Source organism: Bombus terrestris, chromosome 10 (assembly GCF_910591885.1).
Source record: "Bombus terrestris chromosome 10, iyBomTerr1.2, whole genome shotgun sequence".
In the NCBI taxonomy this organism is placed as follows: domain Eukaryota; kingdom Metazoa; phylum Arthropoda; class Insecta; order Hymenoptera; family Apidae; genus Bombus; species Bombus terrestris.
In genome coordinates, this window is record NC_063278.1 from 11,200,811 (window position 1) to 11,228,536 (window position 27,726).

Below are 27,726 nucleotides of genomic sequence, written 5' to 3' on the forward strand. Positions count from 1 at the left end.
CAATTGACCAATCAGTGACGCGACCCTGGGGCCTTACTAATCCCCACTCTTAGCCGCCTGGCCTGAGTGCAATAGGCTACGTAGTCCACAAATCAAAACCGTCGTAAGCACGGAAGAGGAACGTCAGGTTTCGGTGCTCGTTCCATTGTAGTTGCATTATTGCATACGATCTTACGCGTGTGTAGTTTACCCATGTCTGTGGAGTACCAATAGCAGAAACGAACAGGTGAGTGATCTCTTTATATCTGTTAATGTTTTTCCGACTGCAAAGTATATTCAACATCCGTTCCTCGTTGAATCGGTATCGAATCCCCGCTATTCGACTGCAAGAGGAATTTCTCCAGTAGCACGCCAACTAAGGACATTCCGTTGAATCGTTCCTTGCCATCCTTCAGAATGTGAATACTCGTGGGTGTATTTCCATTAGCTACAGCTTGCTTCTTCAATATGCATTCTTTCTCTGCATACAATCATCTTAGCTGTATTTTTCGATTAAGGTCATGTCATTCCTCGTATATTTATTGCTGCCATGTTTGAAGAACAAACTTGCACGAACCATGCTACCATGTTCTCCCTGTACCTTTTTTTCACGGCTGTTGAAAATTTCATTTAATATCCTATTATTTTTTACTATATCCCTGACAAGTTTAATTTGAATGGGTTCGATTTCCCATTTATGATCAAAGTACAGTTGCAATATTTGTTACGATACACATATGTATATATATAATACAGTCTTAGGAATTGGTACACCAAAATCTTAATTCAAATTCATTGGATTGGTATATTTTGAATTGCTATTTATATTTTCCAATTAATGTTTATTAAATTAAAATATCAGATTATAGTTATAATAATTTTTATCATTAAAACAATGTTTCAAATATCATCGTAGGTCTTGTTCACAAATGCTGACGCGATATTAAAAAATATTTTTAAAATGCAAAAGATTTGTAATTTCTACATATTTAAAATTTACTGTATATTAAATATAATTTTTATATATAATTTTAAAATGTAAGAATGAGCTTTGATATTCGTTTTATTTCGTAAGTTTAATACTTTGCTTTCATTTTTTACGGTTGAGTAAAATTTTAGAATTATTGTGAACGTATGCACCTTCTAGAATTATCTAAACTAAATTTTATATTGTGATTATCAAAGGCAAAACAAGAATAATAAAATTTCATATATGTAGTTATTCGTATTGCGCAGCAGTTTGCATGACAAAATAACATTTATCAGCCAACATTAGCCAACATTAGCCAACATTAACAATAATTTTAGGCAACGATTTAGTGTCGATGAACGCGTTTATTTATTCATCTTATTATTTACTTAGTCGTGAATCTAAATAGCGCTTACTATACATATTTTTGTTTAATTATCATTTGTTATAATCCATGTTTCAGAAAAATCTTTTTATTGAAAACAATACATTCATTTCTAAGTAATTATAAGATTATAAAATTTTATCTTAAGTATATGGCGCTTTTTACGTTAATATTTTCATTTTCACGACTAATTTTTCAACTGATTAATGTTAACTAATCAGTCATGGTGTAAATGCAAACGCATACATAAGTAAAATTGATAAAAAGGACAACCTGGTTATGCTTCAGTTTACATGCTACCTTGTTCAATCTAAAATAACAGTAACGGCATTGGAATAATTGAGCGTAGATTTCGAACTCGTGGGAGAATTAAACTCTAATGTGACTAAATACAGATATAGATACCTTTGCGTATGTATCAGCAGTTACACATTAACTTATATTTTTGTGCCCTCGTTGGCGCCATCCAGCTTTGAAACAATGAAACCGATAAGAAACAAAAGACAAGGTAACATGTTTGTAGCAAGAATTTGAGTCATTCTAGAAGTTTCTGTTATGTCGCAAATGAAATCTCCTTCATTTTTTAGATCTGTGTACATATTTACTTACAGAAAAAGAAATATATATATATATATATATATATATATATATATATATATTTCTTTATATATAGATATATAATATATATATACTAAAAGTTTGATGACACATACATATGTATGTATAACATGTAGGTATATATATTATAATGTGTATATACATATACATATATGCCTGTCTATGTATTTAGTGCAATAATCATGAAATATATTCTGTTTATATATTATAAATATTTCAAATGGAGATAACAGTGAAATAGAATTTTAATATAGATAGTTATCAAATAATTCTCCGTTCAAAATACGTTCAAAATAACTACGCAATATTAATGATTGGTTACTACAGTTCAGTTAAATTCAATTACCTTGAAATTAGGAATAAAAATTTTGTGTTATTTATTGTTTGATGTAAAATGATAAATATGATTTTCAATAAAGGATGGAATACACGGATACTTTAATAGAAGCTTTAATTGAGCTTGAATTCATTATTTATGTTGACGCCTACTTTTAGTTATTTTTATATTATACAATATTTTTAATTGACATTTATCAACTCTAAAAATTTATTAACTAATTAAATATTATTTAATATTTTGTATTATACAATATGATTTAAATTTTAAGCTTTTATTTGTTACGTTTTACAACTTACACAACATAAATTATTTTCAATACTATTAGCGATGAGAAATCAAAAGTTATAAACTTATTAACTAAGATTTATACCTCGCAACTACCATGTTATACATGAATTACAAATGCAATAGAATCGTGTATTCATATAAATATAATGGAAGGTCACAAAGAATGAAGAGTTTTTGTATCATTTAAATACTACGGTTGATTCAAAAAACATGCGTAGTTATAGTAAAGGACATTAATATTAATATATGCCAACAATATTTTTATGCAAGTAATGAATACGTTCTGTTGTCGCGTAGCACGCAGTAGTACGCACACGCTATGCGTACTCTGTGTATGTTAGATTACGATTCAAGAGCTGGCTGACAGTTATTGCACGTTGCTACAACCAAGAAAACAGATTCACCGCGCGTTCTTCTCTACAATGTTTGTGATAAAATTTTGATTTGGGTAGCAAAAATTTACGAAGATTGTGGTGAGTCTTAATCGTTTAAAAGCGTGAACATTCAAGTATTCAAAAGCTTATTTTATTAATTTTAATTGACTTCTTTAACAAAAGTAAATATGGGACAAGTTAATAAATGTCAATTGAAATAACGTGTTATACAGTACAATACAGTGTTATACAATTCAATTTGTGAATCTAATTTTTATTGTTATGTTACGGTTACTAAGACTATTTTTAATTTTATTTCTATTTTCATTCTCGAGTCTAAATATATCCTGTCTAAGAGAAACATCAACTTTGTAGAACATAAAATGACACAATAGGTCAATCGTAATGAAATGTATTTTAAATTTATGGCACGTAATTGTCACATGTCATTGTCTTGTCATTGTAGTATGTTTTTAATGCGAAAGTTTAAATATCTAAATACTATACATTTAGTTATTATTTGTTTCCATATATGTTTACAATCTATATTAGTACATAAATATTCATATTAATTGGTATAGGCGGAAAATTTTATTTATTATTAAATGAGAGTTTCCATCAAATTTTATTGTAATAATTTACGTCGCATTTATATCAAATATTTTTAAACGGAAAGTAGGTTATGACTGAACATAACTTCTCTATTGGACCGTGTGCTAGATATTTTAATTATATTTCAAACATGACCAAAAAATATAATATGGGAAATTTTGTTTACTGGGCGAAAGTAACATCTTATTTACTTTCATAAAATCTGTTGTCAGCATGTCCAAATAATGGTACCTATCGGCGGAAGAATGCTTGCTATAATAATATCTCGCATCCTAGCGTCGAATTGTTTGATTGTACAATAGCAAGGTCAGTGTCCATTTGAATAATCTATTTTTAACCAAGGGAAACACTGAAACTTGGTTTATGCCTGATCGACGTTAGTGATTGTGAAAGCTGGTGGATTGTGCGGAATGACGGTCAAGGTAGAAGCGCCATTCCATCATTACTTGCAACGATTAAAGATGCTATTCTGTTAACGTAGCTTGGTATCCGATTTGTTCTTATCTAAAAGCTAAGCGCTAACTATTTTCATAGTAGAATTAAGAACTGCCCAAATTAATGAGGAGAGGCAAATTGTTTTATCAGTCGAATTGATGATATATCTAATATAATTCTTCTTTATTCAGGGACTCCCTATATTTTTACGTTATGTTTCATTCCTGTTAAAAATTAATTACCTATGTCATATTTATATGTGTGAAGATGTAAAGGCTAAAATCAGCGTAATTGAAGTAAATTTGCTTTTATTAATTTCCAAATTTAGTTACATGAAATTTGATATATTTTACAATATATATGATAATATACATATACTTATACTTAATATACATGTACTTATTTCGTGTATCGTAGATTGTACAACAATTACGTATATTTTTTGCCTTTTCATTAGCATAATGTTAGTATTATTTGCAGAGTAAAAAAATAAGTCTAAATAAGGAGAAAAAAATTTTTTCATTGCATGTTTGAGAAAGTCAAGTTTAAAATGAAGTTTTAACGACACATATTACGAACTGCATTTTCTTGGAAACGAGACGTTAAACAAAAAGAATTTATTGTACTTTTATTATGTATTATGTATTAGGTGGATATAAACATTCTGTGTTTGCCTGCATTATTTACAACTAACATCTATAACTATCTTTTTATTAGGTAATCATGGACTTAAAAATCGAAACTAATTCTGTATAATAACTACAAATGTCCTACTTTAATAATAATATACAGGAATATAACTTTTTGCTTATTTTATGCCAACAATCAAAGTGGAGGATATCCGAGATTAAAGTTCATATATAACATTGTATCTAATATGAGTTTAAGTTTAAGAAAAGTAACGCTATAGCACAAACCTGCAAAGATATTTATCAAATGTCTGAAGACGAAGCTATAAATAAAGAAACATGTCAACAATACTTTGTTTTGTTTTAAATGGTCGAAAATTTTTATATACAGAGAAAGTCAAACTGATAATTTCATAAATTCTAAGGAGCAATAGTTCTTTGTACATAACCTCGTAAATAATTTGTCATATTTTTATTACGTAAAATTAACAGAAGTTGTACATTCGCTCAATGTATACGCAGATTGACCTCCACTCAGGGAGTGCCTTCCGACTTCGCTCACCATATGTATATCTCAATGTCAGTCAAACAGTTCGAAACAGTACCTACATACAACTCAAAAATTCTTTCGTATCGATACGTCACTTAGAAAAATTTAACGGTATTAAAATCTTCAAAATAATAGATAATATCCTAAATATACAGACATATACAGACACAATCCAACATAATGAACAACATTTATTATAACAATAACTTATACAATACATGTAGTACATACAATATACATTATATTGCAATAGCTGCATAAATTGATACATTTATGTAAACAGGAATTGTATATATAATAGTATATAAAATTGTATATAAAAATATTTGAACATTTACTATAGATTTTATGAAGAACGTCGATTTTATTTGAGCAGTCAATGACTGATTTGGTTAATAAGCTGGAATATTTCTGATGAGGCTATTTTTAGCACTAATTAATACATCTGAATAAAGCCATTAGTTATACTACATACTGAGATCGTCCGTTTGCAATAAATGACCTGTCATTTCCACAATACTCTACATATATATCTTTTCGCACTGGCTCCTAATTTTATTAATATAATCATTATAATTACGTGTTATCATAATGTTAATGAAATTTTACAAAATTTTTATATAGCACACATAATATATTCTATGTTAAGTATTGAAATACTTTCGCAAGTCACTGTACATTCGCTGCCGGTCAACAAAATATTAGTTTTCGAATGGAATTTTTAACTCTTTGCAAATCTGCAGTATTTTATACTCTACTCATATGAATTATTCTTCCGGTATTCTACGAAATATTAAAATCCCCTCACACATAATTCGATCTTTTAGTTAAATTCCATCATATGGATTACACTAATAGTATGATTTTTATTATTATGATAATGATTCTCGACGATAAAAGAAATCGAATGATGTCAAAGTTATCTTCCTAGAACATATTTCATTTCATAACTTTGCACTGCTATAGATAAATATAAATACTGATTTATTATTCTATTATATAAATATATTAGAAATCTACTTTATCATAGATAGCAGAATGTTTCACCACGGGTAAACATCAATTTATCAATTGATTTGGGGTATGAATCAGAACAGTAAATGTTACATAATATGTCCATGCAAGTCAATGGTTAAGAAGATGCTCTTAATGAAAGTCGCCATTTGTTGATATAATACCAATTACTTTTAGATGAATTTCCAGATGTATAATAATGCAGACTTGATGATTTGTTGCAAATATTTTAATGTCCAAATGGTTTACGTATAAAAGATTAATAAAATCTATTATAATAGGAAATTATTAAAAAATGTAATATTTTTCTTTATTTTTCTAAAATAATATTTTACTCAATAAACCAAACGTAACTTGAATCTGGTACAGACAGCAGAGAAATAATTTTCTGTGTTATAAGTTACCAACGCGCTTTATAATCAACGTTCGTTAACTAAATTTGCTTAAATTATTACTGAGCCTTCACGGCCTATATTCATATAATGTTTTCTACTTGGAATGAGCATAATTTGAATCAATTGGTAAGTTTTGGTTCATCCATAGTAAAATATACAAGCTGCCTCATTTTAACTTATAAATGCCCAATACCCACGTAACCGTTAAATGTAATGAAAAATGTTTGATTTGCGAATTAAACAGTTGCTACATGGAATGTGGTTAATGTTTCCTTTGGAGAAGCATGTAATTATGTGTAATTAATAATTCTTTTGAGGTGACCACGTAGAAAAGATATAAAAACCAACTTGGATTTTTTCATTTTTTTAATCCAATTTATCATTTCCTATAAAAAGAAAGTATTAAACTGTTTATGTCGAAGAATTGTTAATTTGGAAGATACTTTATACTTATATGTTTTAAAGACGTGGTATCTGCTTTTATAAAAAGATAATGGGACGAATTCAATTATTTTAATATTTTGTATGATTTTATTTAAAAAGTTTGAAAACATACTTTCAAGAAGTAACGTTATTCATACATAAATTGATCGGACGAATTGAGAGCTTACTTTTAGAAATATGCGTTGTCAGCATTCTGGATAAGCACAAAAAAATTGTAGAAGTCATTTACAGGCGGTCAACCTATCCGCCTACCGATCTGTCGTCAGCAGTATTATACGAAAATTCTTTTGGATCGCCGATTGATTGTTCTATCTAAACCAACGTTGGTGACGCGAATAATAATTTTTTAGTCGATTCAAATCGTGAAAACCATTTGCTTTATTTAAATTGAAATTTTTATACTTTTCTATTTGTCGATATTATTTAACATAAATGAGAGAAGAATGATTTAACAATAAATACATATTTCTATTTATTTTTCGACAAAAGATATTATTTTATCTAATAACTTGAATATACATGACTTTTGTACAAACCATGTTGCAAATACTTTGTGTACTTCAAATAAAACAGTTTGTGGAAGATTATTCATCTGGTTATTTTTAGGGACGTTTATATCCTACACAATTAATAAAATCTGTTTCAAAAACATATTTGTAACTTTAGCACACCTTAGTTATGATAAATTTATTTTCTCACCTGTTTAAATAATCAATAGTTCCAATTTATTTCTATTTATTTATATCAATTGACAGGAAATTGTTAAAAATAAACAATTCATCGAATAAATTACAATTTGCAATAAAATAGTAACAGGTATGTTCCAATACTTTTTAACGAGTATTCTGTTTACGTTATACCGTTTGCGAATATAATTGTCGAAACAATTGATATCAAGTTTCTGATATTTCGTTTTTCCAAAATGATTTCCACGCGATCCTATACATTTTTCCAATAACTTGATTACTCTAGATTTAGAAAACTGATCAATTTAAAAATTTCTAATTTTTGTAGGCATCTTTCTTAATAGCCTTTTTTCATTCCGAAACATGGAATTAAATTTTAATGGTTACAAATATACTTAGATATTTGAAAACATGGGAGAATAAGGAAAATGCAGCAAAATTTTATAGTAAATCTTACAATTATCGTATAGTTATTTTTTCACTTGTGTACTAATGCAAATAGTTTCTTTGTTGACTATATATTACATATATGTCTCATATATTGTTCGTACTTTTTAATATTATTGTATGTCTACATTTATAGTAGGTGGTTACAAATAATAGGAAATTATAATCATGAAGTTCTATTGATGATCACCGCACAATTTGTTTTGAATAAAGCGATTATTTCGACATTGGTTTCATATATGTATATTTATCATTTTCAACCCATTGTTTCGAACTTTTCTGTTTGTCACGAATGATACGAGACGATATGTTTTAAAAATGGATTCTGTTTCTTTCTTTGAAATAATGAGGTGGCTATCTCCATTAAGTAATTGTCGAATGATTTACTTTCAGTTAAGATACAATCTCACTTCCTGTTTGTTTTTGGACTATTGGCAATAATCTTTTTCATAACACTATTGTCGATGGAATTTTTTTCCCGACCTTCATTTCTTAGTGGAAAATTATCATAATTATCATATCACCTGGATTTCATAAACAAACTGTTTTAATATTTAGCTAACTAATTTATGGCTTTGGCAGCTTTTACAACGTCGTCTAAATTTAAACTGATAAAAAAAAGTTAAACGAATGTGACAACAGAAAATAAATTTCTAATATTTCTATTATAAACCGTACATTTGTTTATTTAGTGACTATGATTTTTATGTATGTCATTTGATTTAAAAGGGTTTTAATTGGAATAGTTTTAAAAATATATATGTATATATATTTCTTTTAAAAACTTCACGGTATTTTCGCACTGTTTTATTCCCTAGGAGTGATTGGATGTTGTTAGATATTTTATATTCTTCCTTCTGTCATAAATTTTGTTAGCATTTAATACACGTGTATTACAGTAAATCTAAACGATGTTCCTTTTATAATAATGATCAACTGATCGTGACTAATCGTAAATAAAATGCATAACATTTAACTATGTAGATTCTTAATAAAAATAGGCTTTGAGAGATACAGCAGCATAGTGTTAGAAGTTATTATTGCCAAAACATACTTAGGTGATTTCGTAATAAATTAATTTAGTGTCCTCATAACTATATACTTCAAAGATATAAATGGCGTAATTATTATTACATTTTTGTTTACTATTGCATGTTTATAACATAAATTTTATTTATTCTGAACATTAACATATCTCCGTTAATTTTAATATTATATAAAGGTATTTAATTTAATATGGAGGTACCTATATAATATTATTATTATATTGCGTAAAATTACTGGAATTTAACTGTCGGTTGACACAATATCTTTAATGACAGTGATTTCTTCACAGACGAAAATTATTTCTTTAATACTTTACAACGTGTATAACTTGGAAGTTACATTTTTAAATTATTTATTTATTTATTTATGATTGTATTTCATCAGTATATCATTACATTGACACACAATAATCTGTTTATGACAATTACTACTGCTTAATTTGTTACCACAATGTGAACCTACAATTAATTCGAATTTCTAGTTTCATAAACAAGGAAAATTCCATGAACTATAGAACTAATAAATTAACTTGGATAATTAAGTTTGATACATTTTCCTTTATTGTATTTTTCTTTTATACTATAGAATGATGCAATTTTATATCAACATGTTCAATATATTGTATGTGTAATGTATGTACAATATACATAGGGACAATCATGTTTTGCAAAGAATGCACAATTTCTATAGATGCACTTGTTGGTTATCTTTGATGTCGAACAATTTTTATTTAGCCCTTATATCGTCTAAATCTTTTTTTCTCGCTGACACAAAGCACGCTATTTTAAAATATACATTCTCATAAATATTGTTGAGCAAAAGTTGGTCTCCTAAACGAAAAAATCAGAGAAGCACAACATTTCAATTTTTATCTCATAAACTTAGCATAATTAATTTGTACATGTCTCTATAGTTAAATATTTACATTTTATTACATTACTACTTTAAAACATGTCTATAATTTAAAGACAATAGAAATGCTGATATCGGCAAATAATACTAAGTAATTATTCAAGGAAAGTGACTAATTAAATGATTAATTCGATTTGTAACTGTTTGGAAGGTTTACTTAAAATGACTAATGTCCAGATTATTGCTATATTCTTCGTAACATATCGTTACGAAACACTAAATATATTTATTTTGTACGCAGATACCTATTACCACTATATACGCGTATATAGTGGTAATATTTCACATTTCGATTATTTAAACGAATAGCATAATAATGCGTATCAATGAAAGTAACATTAGAATGCGATACATAATAGAATTTTACACTTAAATCACTTAACACTGCATTTATTTTGTTCTAAAAAAAAAAAAAATACCTACTATAACTGTACTTGGTAGAAAATACACGAAACACGATTCCTAAACACAACTGACATACTTGTACGAAGGATCGAGTTCGGTTAAAATCCGACTATTGTATGCTCCATAATTTCATTCTCCTGCTGATACTTTCAGTCAAGATCAGAAACGATCGTTCCCGGTCCCTGAATGAATAAATTCCGAGTGGAAGAGCCGGTTCGCCAGATGCCTCGATTATCTTCTTTTTTTTCCCCTCTTTGCTTTTTCTTCCAGTTATAAACACGATACTCTTGAATCATGGAAAGTGGAGTACTTTATATATACTTCGAAGTTCATACTTCATTAATCATCGGTGAATAATTCCATATATATTATATATTATTTTTTAATATTTATATTACTATATAATATATAATAATATAATATATAATAAATAATATATAATAATATAATATTATATTATATATTATTATAATATGATAAAAATCCGCGCTGTAATTACATTTCTTACAAAAAACTATTTAAATTATGTATTCTGTTTTGTATAAAAATGTATTTTTAATGACACATATGTGCATGATCTTTGCAAATTAAATTTTGTTCATATACATTTATTACTATAAGTGTTTCTGCATGATATATTACATAATAGCACGCATTTAGATATATTTGTGATAAAAATACTTGGATGGGAGTCATAATTATATCGTTATAATTTTATACAGCAAGAAAAAAGTTTTTGATAGCTTATTTAACAAAAGACTGATTTCATGAATTTCACAAATTTTTGATATCATTTAAAGTGATTACATTATCTTTTACGTCTACGATGTTTTACGTAATGGAGCATCATCTTTTTATGTAAATTTCTTCTCTCTGTTTAGGAAGCTAAAAGTAGATGATATAATTAATCGCGTGCTAATTATTTATAGGATAATTCAATAATGAATAAACGATTATAGGCTGCTTCTATTTCATTATAATCTTTTGGAAATCTATTGCTTGTTCGTGCATGTGTTGCATTGTAAAAATTTATTGTAATTGACAATAATTAAATCATATAAATACATGCGCATAATGGAAAAGAACTTTAGGACATAATTTACGATTTGCTGGACATTATATAAAACTAAACAAATGAAATACAAAAATTGATTGCGTAATCTTGGAAGAATTAACTTAGATGTTAAAAATCTGGTCACATGGAATTTATGCGTGCAATTAGACACAGAAAATCGTTAATTGGTCAATTCTTTATCAAAATTGACAAGAAATTTCTGTCATAAGCGGAGATCGCTAATTATAATTATAAAAAACTTATTCTAGCAATGGGAGTGTTTAAGACATAATAAATTAATGCATAGTAAAGTCGTATTGTCGCGTTTTCCTTATGCTGAAACGATCTTTGGAGCATAATTTCCTTATTTATCAATTCGAAGGAGAACTGCAGAAACTCCTTCCTAAGCAGCAAAGCTTCCAGGAAATCATTGTAAAGTATTATCTTTCCATGACAAGACTTGTATGTGAGTTATATTATAACATTGAGGTAGTTGCGACTTAAATCCTTATTTTTAAATTTTTTGGTTTATCCGTTAATTGTCACTTAATCTGTGGAATGTAAATGTTTAACTAAATTTCTGTTTCGTTTATAAAAGTTATTTTCGATATTGTACAGCGAATATCTAAAATTCTAAAGATAGAATACATGATTGGATGTTAATTTTAAATTAAACGATTTACAATGTGTTGAGTTTTTCATTGCAGATTGTACAGGGTGAGTTCTAAATACAGCCTCAATAAGAAGTAAAATAACGTAAAATAACTCGTTACCTATTGGTTTTATCGAAAAACGTCTTAAATGAATTATGTTGCATTTCGAGAGGCTCATCGGATGGATGCAATTTTATTTTCTAATATCATATTTTCTGAGATATCAAGGTGACCTTGAGTTTTTTAAATCACATCATACATTTTTTATAACATTAATCGATACAGCTGAACATTCTTTACAAAAAAGTATTAACCTATTTATGCTAGAAAACTATAGCAATTATTTTAACTTTCATTTGCCAAATTTAATATATAGAAGACTAGGTAACAAACGAATCGGTTGTACTTGTTAGATGATAACATTCGACCACCCATTCGATGAGCCCTTTAAATACAACATAATGTATTTATGACGTTTTTCGATACAATCAATAGACAACGGGTTATCTTAAATGGGAGTTCTGATTGACATACCCAGTATATAACACACAAAAGTAAAAAAAAAACGATGTTTAAAATTTTTTTATTCATCCAGCATTGTAATTCTCTGTGAGAACAGATTGTAATGCGTTCCTGCTTAAAAAAAAAAAGAAAAAAAAAAAAGAAAAAGAAAGAATCCTACATTGTCGGTAGATATGCAGTATAATCATTCTTTTGGATTATACTAGAATGTTATAAAAGATCAACATCTTGTTTGATGCTAACAGAAAAATAATAGAAAGTATCAGTCAACACTATAGGTCTCTAAAAACATTTTTTTAATCTTTTGTGCTATGATATAACATGGTATTTTTAACTGTTTTCCATTTCTTCTCGATTGCTTCATTTCTGACAAAAATAAATATTTGCTTCATAAATGAAAAACATAGATGAAAAACATTTCGATAAATGTTGATAATTTTCATCTTCTATTGTAGATTTATTTTAAAATTAACCCAAGCTTTCGTATTATTGAGATTATTATATTAAAATATGTATGAAAGCTAGCTTTTTCTATTGTCTGTTTTTCGGCCTTTCTAGAAATAAACTAGAGATAAACGCTAGCTCACTCGTTTTCTTTCTCCCTCTAAAGATAATTCGATAAAGAATCTGCGTAACAATATTGCAAATAATTTCACTTTGTTAAACATAATGTTAAACAAAAGTTTGTTACTAAGTGGCACAGCTGCAAGCTTAAGAAATCCTGAAAAGTTTGCAAAAATTGCATTGGGTACATATTTACAGGTGCAACAGTATCACAGCTTCAAATATAAGCTATAAAGGCGTAAAAAAGCAATGGCGTAGTCTCAGACAAAACAAATATATTATCAGTAGGTATAAGATAAACGCACTGATAAGATACACCGATGATAAAAACCTATGTATATTGTGTGATAAAATGGTAACAGCGTACTAGCCAGCAGATGAAATGAAGTTTAACGAACGTTATGCTGTTAAAATGAAAAAGGAAATTAACGCTTACGATAAACAATTTTGCCGCACTACTTTTAAAAATTTAATTCTTATAAAAATTTACAATTTTGGGACTCTGTGAGTAGCATTGTGACTTTCTCTATACGGTTCAATGATTAACAATGAAATACAAAAGAGAAATAATTATTTCCTTGAAACTTATTGATAACATGTTAACTATATTTAAAGACACTTTTTAATCTAATCGAAATGCTTCTGATTCGTTCGGACATTCATGCAAAGCAATAGAATGAAAAGAGCCGAGTACATAATATATACATACAAGCTGCATGCTCTTAATTTCACATACAACAGTAACACATTACGTAAGTGACTATTATCACGCAGAAACATTTATACGATGAAACGAGAGCAGCACGATTAACTAAACCAAAAGAGGAAATCAGGCGCGCCTACTAGTCAGCAACTCCTAGAATCTGATATTTTCAAGAAGATATCGCGAAAAAAAAAGAAGTAGAGTGCAAAAAAATCTTTGTTTCCATCAATTCCGTGCTAAGAATTCACTTATGATATATCTTGTCACATATAAGAGAAATATCTCTTACCTATTAAAGAACAAGTAGCATATAAATTCTCCTTTTAAGCTTTCATCGTGAATCATTTCATTTGTCTTTAATTAGATATTTGATGTTTTTTGTTCATCGCGAACAATAGCAATCAAAAGATCCAAGAAACGATAAGTATGATTAAGTACGACGTTGATTGTACGTGACGATTAATTAAGCAATATATTGATATTTTCTTGAAAGGTAATTCAACGAAGTAAATACATACTCAGTCATGAAATGGTTAGGTACTTTTACTGTTATCGACACCAAATTGCGGCTGTTATGTTATAATAACGCTATATAATAATGTTCCTCTGTAGAGAGTGTCATTTGAGCCGGTTTATTTCGCAAGAAGTCGCTTTACGGTCATACGACGAATTAGTAGCACAGGGATTTAATCGAATCGAGATATAAATCTGACTAGGAGAATGCTTCGATAGAACACCTCCTCGAAGGACGCTACCATATAATAATTATCCAACGCACGTCCACAGAATATTTTCTACAAGACGAAACGTTTTATTCGGCAGACGCGATGTTTTAATAATATTTATCTGTTGGAAGAGTAATTTCTTTTTGTTTTAATTTAAATGATCTGCTTGCTTTAATTTTTTTATTTTAACTACACAATAAAGATTTCGCAGTAACTAGAAACAAGAAATAATAAGTTAAGCGTATCGTTCTATTTCGTTTAGAATAGTCATTTTTCTTCCGATATATTTTTGTACATGATCTTGCGTTGATAATTATCTAGTAATCATAGATACAATAATAAGATAGAGATTACAAATCAAGGAATGACAAACCGTCTTTTTTTGTAACAAAAAAAAATCGTATATTTCGCGACGTAATAGAATATGTAACTTTTTATTATAACTACGAAACAACGATGCATTAGCGTGATATTTCCTTTATAGTTCACGTGTAGCAAAAATTGCATACTTTTAACCAATTTACATTACGTAATGTTGTTTTTATACATCGTTATCGCGAAAAAAGTTCCAAGAAGTCGTTTAATTTTTTTTCATCGCCATTTTTTTATTTCAACTAAATCTTACAATTTTATAGAGAAAGATAGAAGTATTCGTAGTACTATAATATTGTTGTCATTCATAACACTATTCTTTATAGTCACGGAAATTTTGTTTTCGGCGTTAATTTAAAATATCTATACGATAATTAGATTTCTAAAATATTTATCGCGTCAATAGTTCATTTGTGTTCGTATAATAATACACTCGCGCAATTCTTACGCTTTACTCCATAGCTAGAAATTTCCTTGGAGTAAAAATAACAAAAGATTATTACACGAAATAGTATTTGAGCATTTGTTTGTACAAAATATATCCGGATTCGTTTATCTAGTCTCATGTCGGTCCATTTAGATTCATCATCGACTGCATAGGTGGGCCAAAAATGTCAATTCAAAGATTTACAGACCCCCTTTGGAATAAAGTAGCTGTGGCTACGCCTTTTATGCGTGTTTGTTGCGCCCAAATTGAAATGGAAAAGCAAAAGGGACCACCTGCGTTATGTTCGAAGACAGGTAACTCTACCTGGTTTTAACCGCTGAGATTTTTTTAGAGTCGAACAAAGAACCCAACTGGCACTCGTGCACCCTACGACCTAAACCCACCATCCACCTTTTAAGGCAACATTCACACGTATATACCTGATCGTTTTGAAGCCCACCTTCCTTAGATTACATTCCATCTCCGATGACTCTTGCCGTCTGTTATTTAGACATACCTACATTTCTAACATGCCTGTCGATGTACAAAAGATAAATTTTCCTTGATTAGAAGTTTGCTTGGAATGTAGCTTACAAAGCGCGTATATATAACGTATCCTTCCGCCTACGACCTTATATTGTTAAAGAATTATTTAATTCTAATAATGATGACGCTTATGTACATGTGACTTGTCCAAATATAATAAACTATATAAGCATTTTTAATTTAGGCTACAAAAGAAAGAAAAGGAACAATTTAGAAAATACAGTTATTGCTACTGTTAGCTCTACTTAACAAATTGCTATATTTTTCTTGGCGAACTGATCATTCTGAAATTACAATAATTATTATATAGTAAAATAGTTGGGCGTTATAGAAGTCAACATACAAAGAGAGCTATTTACGAATAACAATGTATTCGAATTACATCATACATAGATAATAATTCGCTTACGTCAGTACGTTTTACCTTGGTAATATGAATACTATTGAATATATTCAAACGCATCATGAATTATGTTACGTGGCTGTTTTATTAAAAAATGTGTTTCTCCCCAATTGATAGCATTGTACGTTTGAAGATTAAGAACAATATTTCGAACTTTATATCAAAAATGTGACTGAAAATTTAATTATATCGTACGCTATTTATACAATTTTATAGTTTAGGCTCATTGAAATTATTATCACTGAAAGAAACACTTCAACTGTGATCGTGCTTCTCTTCGAATAAAATGATTTGTCTCATTACGAATTGAATTATAGGTTAAAAAATGATTGTGGTAGTTGAACATTGAACACGATAATCATACAGCACTGACAATGAGACGCGCTTCACGATAACAATGGCTATATCAGTAATGTCGCGGTATAATGCATCTACATCTACAAAACATTATTTCTATGGATCTCGTTAACTCTTATCTCACATTTTAAAGTGATATCGCGACAAATTAAAGTAATTAATTTTATTCTACTAAAAAGTAATGAATAAATTTTTTAATTATTAATTCATCATTAATTTCTACAATTTCATCAAATTCTACCCAATTATTAACGTGCACAATTATACAGGCGTATAAATATATTTATGCAGAAAACTAAATTCTTTCACCATTAGACCATTATTATTTACCATCGGAATTATACGTCATTAATAATTAATTGCATTTCGTAAACAATGAAATGAGTGAAAAAACAGAATGTTTCATATATAAAGTGTATTTAAAGACTGCAGCATCAAAAATTAGTTCTTCAAGTTCCCCTTCACGATGTTTCCGTTATAATACCTTGAGTATTCTTCCGTATTTTATAATCACTAATTAACACTATTTAATTTACATGAGACGTATTCCCAATGCTGTAAACAGTATTATTTTCTTTTTTAACACTAGCTAAAGCAGGAGAGCTCCAATACGTATTGATAATTTGTATTATTGACCGCGTGCAAGTGATATTGAAGGGTTGGGTTTGGATACCGATGCAAATTGAAATATTTTAAAATTCAGGCGTCGGTACTGGCAAGTGACGGAGATACTAGTAATGATATTGACTCAATGCGATCAAAGTCCGATATTTTTAATGAATATTCATAGCGTTGACTGGAGGAACATTTGAGTTTTGTGTCACGATGAATACTCGTTACACCTTAGCTACGTACAAGACATAAACAAGAATAAGTAGAATCGAGATAAAGTGTCGTACCTCAACTTTGAAAGAAGGATGTTCAAAAATGGCCATTTTTGTACCTCCTCGTGGACGAACAATTCATTTATGACATTTAAGAATTTCTCTCAGGCAACAATAAATGTTACTAGTATTTATCAGAAATGTGATGGGAGAATTGAAAACAATGAATCTTAACTTCTAATCTTCAACTTCTTTACATGCTGATCCATCTACGAAATAATTATCCATCTATAACGACATGATAGTTCTTCAATCATTGTGTTGACGAATCAATTGAAGTTTGATGTCGAGTGTACTGTTATAATAAATGTATCAAAGTATCCGGATGCTTTGAACACTAGTGTACTGATTCAAGATCGAAGTACAAGGTCAAGAGAGTAGAAACTTTTCTTGGTTCAGTTACCCGAATGCATTTTCTTTTTTGGTATAGATAAGTACTTCCTTCAAAACCGGTTGTAGTTACTCGAACTTACCTATAAAACATTAGGTACATGCTAGGAAGCATTTAGTATGAATGAAATAAAGAAAGAAGCTATATTTCTATTATCATTACTATTACCTATATTATTGTAATATACGTCTATTGTTAAATTTACATTTTATATCTATATATAAATTTCTAATACTATCATTATTTGTAGTCATACAATTATTCTGTAATATATAAAATAGAAATGAGAATATTTGTTTTATGTTATTTTTTTTTTAATCTATCTACAAACGATAGATCCCTATGTCATGACGCAGTATTCATGCATACTATAGAATTTGTAATATAGACGATATATTTGTAGTGTATATTTTTCAACTGTAAAGCCTAACTGTCGTTCCGTGTAGAAGACAAATAAGAGGAACTTTAGGAACTTCTTCGCTTCTAAAAATATAACATAGATATCCTCTATTTAACATTATTAACGTCTTCGCATTCATCAACGAAATGTGTCGGTATCCAGATCTATTGACAAGATGTTTCACATCTCAACGAGAAGACATTGTGAAATACACATTGTGACGCACAATGATATCAAAAAAATTAATCATGTAATTCAGATTCACTACAACGTAATCACATTTATGGTATTAATTTCATTGAGACACTTTGTCAATTTGGTCAAAATACTTGTAAGCGATATAATTATAAACAAATTTTATTTTTTTCTCTTGATGATTCAACGCTCAGATATCGCCAATCGCAAGTCGAAGATATCGCGTCCCTCCTTCTGGATTGTAAATTTTATCGAAGGAGGTAGGTGTTTTGATGTATTCTTGTTTTGAGTACATATTGAGTACCGAATGAAAGCAGTGAAAGTAGTTGTAAGGTAGGAATAACTCGGCGAACACTACTGAACGCGAAAAATACTATGCATAAGTATAGGATCTAATACTAATTACTATATAATTTAAAGTTTTGAGAAACACCATGTAAAAAGAAAATATCAGACAAATGATATTACTTAATCTAAATGACTTTATTTAAATCATTTTCTATACAAACTATTCATTTTTTTTATATAAAACAAGCAACATCTGTACACAGAGAATTTCTTATCTAAGTTGTGATAATAGTCGTCATCGTACAAATTATTATTTATTAATTAATTAATTTGTAATCTATGGTCGACTTATGCTGAATTTTGTCGATAAGCCGAAGATTAAAAACAAAACGACTTATCTTACTTTTCCAAATTATATCAAAAAACATGTCAAGTCTTTGAGAAAGTAAAGTTTTCAAGATGCTGTGTATGGTATACTGGCTATATATGTATACAACGATGTTCATAATTCAAAATATATTTTTTATATATTTTTATATAAAAACGTTTTTATTTATAGATTATAAAATGAAGACTCTGACCATTTTGCTGCTTACGGTACTCGTATCTGGAGTGGTTCCTCGAAGTAATGCTCTATCTGATCCTAACGACGCAATATCATCTACAGACGAATCGTTAAACCTTATAGAAGATTCTGCAGAATCATCGAAAAAATCTTTACTTAAGACAAACGATACGTCCGGGAAAGTGTCTTATTCCACTGCCGCAACAATAAATGGAGAAGCAAAAGACAAAACGTCCATTTCGGGTGATAAGAGGGTAACTTCAAAATTAAAAAAAGATGATCTACAACTTTTAAAACCTTTCCTTGGTCCTAAGGATTTACTTTTGCAAGAAATTCATACTTTAGACGAAGAAGCTTCTAATTCTAAGGTGATTTGTAAGTTTTTACATAAAACTGACAATCTGACAGTGACTGAAATGATAAGACAAGAAAACTAACGGAGATACACAATATACATATATTTGTTACTTTATAATATTGAGATGCTTGTGCGTAATAATAATTTTGGCATATTGAAACATTTATTAATCCAAATCTCTGATAATGATTAATAAATATCCTTTCTTCCTTCCTATTTTCGTCTCTTTTTAACGTAAAGATATTGGAATAATCGTAGCTAATGCCATCTGATCATAATTTTATAATAACATTGTGATGAAAATAATTGCAGACTCAAGATGGAGCTAAAGTGGAAGTTAATGGTGAAAAACGCGTAAATTTAACATCCTCCTCAAATTCATTAAGGACGATCGGCGATAATAGCATAACTGGAAGCAGTACTAAACCAAAATTAGATAAAGATGAAGACGCACCCTACGAAGATGATATGAACGAGGACGAAGAATATGAAAACGAAGACGAATATGACGATACTGATGAAGACGATAACGAAAACGACCAAGAGCCCGAAGATGATGAACAAGTGATGACACAATGTCCCGATTATTGTAAATGTAGTGGGGAGTATGCAGCTGTATCGACTGCAACGTACGTTTCTAGTTTTTGACGATAACATGATATAAATTAATTATTTCTTTTATACTAGCGACAGATAAACACAATATTAATTTAATAAATATTACATAATTTGATAATTTCTATAAAACAAAGAATTCAGATATTACTCCGAATTTAGACATATATAACTAAAAAAATTTTCCATTTGTTCTGTATTTAGATGCACCAAACTCGTGGAACATCAATCTTTTGACAGAAATATTGTACATTTGCGTATAGAAAATGCTGGTCTAATTAGTCTTGGCCCTCATGCATTTCAGTCACGAGGTTTCCAACAATTGGAATCTATTGTGATTTCTGACACGAGAATAATCGAATTAAATCAAACTGCGTTTGATGGAATACCCTACTTATTTTCTATAAATTTAACACGTAACGATATTCAAGACATTCATCCGAACACTTTCCAAAGCAACAAACAACTATCATTACTTGCTATTTCTGGAAATCCATTAAAGCATACGCAAGATTTGAAATTGGCAAAACATGGCCTGTTTGACGCTCCATCAGTTACAGAGTTTGATTTTTCCTTTAATGGTTTGACAAAACTAAAACGTACAGCGTTTTCAAAAATGAATGGTCTGACTTACGTTAATTTAAAAGGTAACAAATTAAAGGAAATTGACAGCGAATCTTTTAGCACGTTGGAATCACTTCTGGAAGTGGATCTTTCGAACAATATGTTGAACGAACTTCCTGTTGATCTCTTTTCTAACAGTAGGGTTCAAACACTTCGTATTGCTGGTAAGATTAATATAGTTAATCGTACACGTTTTACTATTTAATTGATGCAACATAAATGTTCTTATGAGAAAATTATTTACTAGCATTCTGTTCAGTAACAATGAAAGAAAAAATTTATTAGAGAAAACATATATTAATTAGGGAAAGACAAAAGAGCACGAGTTCTCTTTTTCTTTCAGCATTACAAACTTGAACTTCGTGATTAATATTTATAATCATCAACGATAGTTATTAGAAATTAATATTAATATCTAATGACTAATAAATTAGTTTATATTAGTAGTTAAATAACAATTTATCTTTTTTGATCAAATTGTTTGTATTTATAAATGTGTATTTAACTTTTAGGAAATAATTTGACCAATTTGAGTACTATACAAGCACCGAGAGTGAAATTATTAGATGTATCTAATAATAAAATCAAGATAATAGCAAAAGATGACTTTTCTGATGCAACCCTACTGGATACATTGACAATTAGATCGAATGGCCTCAAGAGAATTCATCAACATGCTTTTACTAATCTTAATCAACTTACTAATCTTGATATTAGTGATAATAAACTAACTTCTCTAACAGAACACCATTTAAGAGCTAATTCGATGTTACAAGTTTTATTAATGAACGATAACCCCGAATTGGAGACCTTGCCAATATTCAAAACATCTGGACCTGACTCTAATACATTCAGGTAAGACTACTTTTTTAAATATTCACTATACATATATAATATTTATTATCATCGTAACTTTTCTAATAAATAGATATACATATGTATATGTATAATTAAGAAACAGGGATAAATTATATTTGAAAATTAACTTATTCACTAGAATAACTTTGTTATTGGTAAATATTCATAGAAAGGAAGCCACCTCCGATTTTGATAATTTTTTAATATGTTGCCAAGATCATCATCCTGAGCAGTATTGTAAAGATCTTCACTAGGGATCACCATTTATTAAAAACATATCAAAAAATCGTTTTTTGTATTTTGATGCAATAGTACATCAATAACTAAAAGGTGATGATCTTAAAATCACATTAAAAAATTATCGCAGCAAGGGGTGGCTCGCTTTCTATAAATCTTTATCTTACAGAAACTTACCTACATAGATATGACTATATATAATGTTAATATACATATAGCAATATGATAATAGAATTTTCGGAACTAATGTAACGTACGCGGTACAATAAATATATTTAAATAGAAAATTTATTATCTAATTTTGTAAGCGTAATTTCCTCAGTACGTCATATATAGATTTTTATAGAAGTTAAGTCATAATTTAAATGTATTTAATAAATGCTCTAAACAAGACTAATTTAATTAATTTAAAATTAAATTAACATAAACACAATATCTCTAAAATATATTATTTTATCGTCTCACAATCTTTTATTTCTGTGTTAATTAAATACTTTTATTTTCGTAGAATTCTTTAATTATTGTTTTATATGCTTTTTTAGTTAAATTCTATACTTTATTTTTAATTCTATCAAGAATTTTATTATTTACAGCATAAACATATGTACATCCAGTTCATTCATATCATATATATAAATAAAATTAATTATTTAGATAATGATTAATTAATATATAATATATCTGATATACTTGTTATGTTAATTGTATATAATTAACTTTTTACATATATAAAATCGCATTTATAATTGAATTCATTTTTACAGTGTATATCGATTTGAATGCTCAAATTGTGGTTTGTATTTCCTCGAAGAAGGAACTTTCAACGCCATGCCAGCCATAGCACGATTAAATTTATCTAGAAATCGTTTGACTGGCCTTCCTGACGGACTTCTGAGTCGCCTCTCGTCTTTGCGAATTCTTGATCTTTCTGACAATATAATTAGTACTTTGGAAAGTAATATGTTCCGTGGTGCCACTAGTTTAACTAAAATCAATCTTGCGGGTAATCCTTTGACAGCATTACAAGTGACACCATTCCTCATGACTCCCAGTCTTAATAAACTCGATGTAAGCAGATGCGCTTTGGAGAGAGTTTGGTCTGAAGCTAGACTTCCACTGAATAGTTTACGGTACACATATTTTTATCGCAACAAAAATTTGTTTTTATACCTGCATTTGCAAAACATTTAATCCTTTTATTCTTACTGACTATTTTATATATTATTTATTTATTTTAAATTAATCATTTTTCCTAGTTATATTTCTCATATAAACTAAAAATATAAAGATAACAATTTTAATATAATATGAAATAATATTGACATTAAATCAAAATAATTGTAATATATATATTGCTCTTTTAGATCCCTGTCAGTTCGGCAAAATCTTCTTCGTCGGATTACTGTAGAAGAACTAAGAGCAATGCCAAATATTGTTGGTTTGGACTTATCATATAATTCTCTTGATTGTGATGTTGAGTTTAAAGATGCTGTACAATGGCTCACGGATCATGGTGTGACGCCACTTGAATTGTCAAGGTATTTATTCATTTTATAACATATAGTTAACTAATATTTAAAAATGTATGATAATATCTACTTTTCAGTTTGGAAGAAATATTTCTATATTTTAATATAGACTTTCAAATAAATTATAATCGCAATATTATCGAGGCATATAAGGATAAATTTTTATATAATAATTCAAGAAAGTAAATTTAATTATTGGAACTTAGTTTAAAAATAAAATAGTAAAAATTAAATAGTAAAATCATTATCAGCATCACTTTCGTATAATTTAATACTAACCATAAACATTATGCAATATTATCTTCACATATATTAAAAAAGACTGAATAGATATTAATAAAACTAAAATCAAATAAAAGAATTATTTTAAGCTATTGCATCATGAAAAAGGTAATAGTTTTGTAGGATTTTTAATGGCTGGTCTTTTTTTGGAATAGTAAAACAGAGAATCTTTTTTCTTTTAAATAAAACTTTATTTGTGCTGATGGTTCACATAATACGAACTTATAAAATTTTAAGCAAATTCAACAATATTGCTTTTCTTAAACCATTTCAATAGAACCATATCAATAGAGGAAACTTTAAATGTAAAATATGGAAAGCGTATAAATTAAATAGAATAATGTGCATTTGTATAATTTACAGTTATATAAGCAATTATGGTGATAGTGACAACTATCAAGACTTGGAAGGTATCAGTCAATGGACGGATTTGGCAAAAATAGTTTGTGACGGCATTAGTTCTGGACCACGACCGAGACCGGTTCCTCATAAAGAAACGAAGTTGAAAATTTTCCTTGGTGGATTTGACACGTCAGAAGATTCAGACCCTCTACTGGGAAGCAGTGTTGAAAGTGATGAAGTATGCATAAATTTTATAATTTTCACCATTTTGATTAATGATAGAATATAATAAAGAAATTTATACAAAATGGCCCACAAATCACTTTGCCATTTAAAATTTGTATAAATTTTCTATTTTATAGTTGTAAATGTTTGTTTAAAATATTTAATATTTGTTTTTTTTTTAAATTTGCAATTAAATATTATAATAATAATGAAATAATAATGAAAAGTTCACAACAGAGCAACGAGAAAAAATAATAGATTTTTATTCTGGAAACGAATACCACATTATTCTAACGCTATTCTAATGGTATACGAAGTCCACTTTTACTTCAATGGATATGTTAATAAGCAAAACACAGCAAGCACATTTGGGGTACTAAAGAGCCAAGAGTTCATCATCGTGAGTTGCATCCTGTAAAGATTGCAATATTACAGTTTCATGTGACGTTATGTCGCAAAGAATAATCGGGTCTTATTCCACGGATTTTTACTTGTTGCTTCATTCTGAAATTTTCAACTATATACTTCCAAAAACAAATTTCAAGAATTTGAAACAGAAATTTAGAAGTATACAATAAGAAAGAAGTTATATAGCTTTTAAATGTGAAAGTAACTTATAAGCTACCCTGTATAGACAAGTTTAATATTATCTTTTTAGTTTTGTCAATACTGTATAAACTAAAATGTAATTGTAATTATTACACTTATATATATAAAAATTATTTATCAGATACTATGCTTCTAAGTCTACTATAGCATTTTTGATCATTATTATATTTTGTTAACAGAAATTATATGTTAAGAAATATTTTGTATAGTGATTCTTATACACTTTTTTCTTTTCTTTCTTATCAAAAATATTTTTAATAATCATACCAAAATTTGAAGTTATATACACTTTTATATATACAAGAATTATACAAATTTCTGGTTCTAATTATTATCAATCAAAATTAATTGATACAATAATGAATATAAAAATTATAAGAAAATTATATTGCTTTCAAGAGTTACAATCGAATACAATTAACATTACAAAATTGTATCTATATACTGTACATATCTTCTACTTTTTAACAATCATAAGGATACTTTTATATAAAAAAATTACTTCAATCACGAATAATAAATTGTTCTTTTGTATTAGGATTTTCCTAAACTACATAACTTTGATCACGGAATAAAGTCAAATGAAGAATCTGAGAAAGCCTGGACAACTCAAGATCAAGAATACGAAGACTTTGTTGCCTCTGAAAATATGGAATATCATCCTTGGTACACTAATGCACTTTGGCCTGTATTTATTGTGATTATCATAATTTTCTTGATTCTTCTACTAACGGCACGTATTGCAATTTATTTGACCAAACGGCGAGGTCAGGGACCTGTCATCAGGCCACCAATGATCCTTCGACAAGGTTTAATTGATAACAAGAACTGCGGTTTAGTATATAAGCCGCTTCAAGAAGAAATTGCTACACCGCATGTTCCGAAACGGGGTAGCTTTTACTCCAGCAGCACATTCCATTATGACAAAATCGTGCCAGAAAGTGTTTAGAATTCGTCATGAATTACAGTTAAATAATTAATTATTTAGCAACCAATATATTTGAATTTAAAGATGATAAAAAATATTTAAAAAGATAGAAAATATTCTTAAATATCGATGCGCAATTTAATTATACTCAGAAAAACGTGCCATGTGCAAAAATATTATACTTTTAATAGTAGACATAAAGGGAACATATAGACTTCTACACTTAATATTATAAAATATTCGTAAATAATGATAAAAATACGAGCAAATATTTTTTAATATGATTAACTAAAATAACTAGATTAGGACGAATACTAAAAAGCACGTTTTTCAGAGTGCCTAATGTCGTTGCATTTTCCAAGAATTTTATAATACTTAATAATATTTTGAAAGGAAATTTATACATTGTATATGAAACTCTTACTTGCATAAACAACTAATATTCTTTTAATTCAAATAAACAATTTTTATTATAAATTAGAATGTTATAATAATAACTCAATTGGACAAACATTTAATTAGTAATGCATAATTACCATACTTTTATTGGTTGATATTGATAATTGTCATTTATAGATAAATAAATGAGTTATTGTAAAAATAACTGAAATCAGAAAAAACAAAAATCGGCAAAAGTTAAAGCAGGATTTTAAAACACAACGAATGTAATTTTACATTTTAAATTTAGATAATTCTGTTCAATCACAGTAATATATACAAACTATAAGATACATGATTCATAATTACGGTGATGGTAACAACATCACTTGTAACATTTGTTTAAGCCATAGAAAGTTAAGTATTTGTACCAAGTACTACATATAGTACCAAGTGAACTAATTCCTCGTAGTATAAATAGTACATTATGATGTGCTATATATTATGCTACATGTTGTAAATAATGTATAACGTTTTAATAAAATTTTGATTATAATAAAAGATGACAATAAATTTCTTCCTTTATAATATTTCATTATGTCTGAATAAAGATAATAATCATCTTAATTTGTAAAAACAATATTTTAATCATTATACTTAATTTGTAAAAAAAATATTTTAATCATTATACTTTTACACATTATACTTATACTATGTATATGTGTATGTGTATTGTTACACATTTGACTTTAAATATTTAAAGAAAATTCGATTAAATAGTAAATACAATATATTTGAAAGAAATAAAATTTCAAACTATAAAATAATAGAGAACTTTCAAAATATTTTAGATTTGAAATATATCATGTACACATAAAATTTAATGGTTTAATTTAATGGTACATACCATACGATGTATGATTCGTATTCGTGAAAACAATCTCAATATGCAGTTAACATGTTTTGCATCTATTATCAGTGACGCTAGCTAATATAAATAAGCCGATAACATGCATATATTTTAATCAGCTTGTTATCTAACTATAGTTACGACATAATAATATTCGAATATTCATATTTTGTACCAGTTTATACATATAATATAAAATTCAAAGAAAACTACATTATTAATTAAATGTATTAATTTCAATTAATAAACGGT

General features: G+C 28.2%; 1 protein-coding gene across 3 annotated transcripts; it reads left to right on the forward strand.

The window, feature by feature from the left end:
• Positions 1-71: 71 nt before the first annotated feature.
• On the forward strand, positions 72-27,125 carry LOC100651887 (extracellular matrix protein 2). Of its 3 annotated transcripts, none has more exons than XM_048409643.1 (9): positions 72-226; positions 19,574-19,947; positions 20,250-20,566; positions 20,757-21,340; positions 21,689-22,031; positions 23,036-23,401; positions 23,636-23,809; positions 24,446-24,662; positions 25,797-27,125. In XM_048409643.1, the coding sequence occupies exons 2-9, from the start codon at positions 19,582-19,584 to the stop codon at positions 26,205-26,207; spliced, it is 2,778 nt and encodes a 925-aa protein (XP_048265600.1). In that variant the 5' UTR covers positions 72-226; positions 19,574-19,581; the 3' UTR covers positions 26,208-27,125. The 3 variants fall into 3 exon arrangements, with proteins under 3 accessions (XP_048265600.1, XP_048265602.1, XP_048265601.1); XM_048409645.1 differs by having other exon boundaries at positions 19,574-19,833; XM_048409644.1 differs by lacking the exon at positions 72-226 and adding an exon at positions 2,922-3,053.
• Positions 27,126-27,726: the final 601 nt, after the last annotated feature.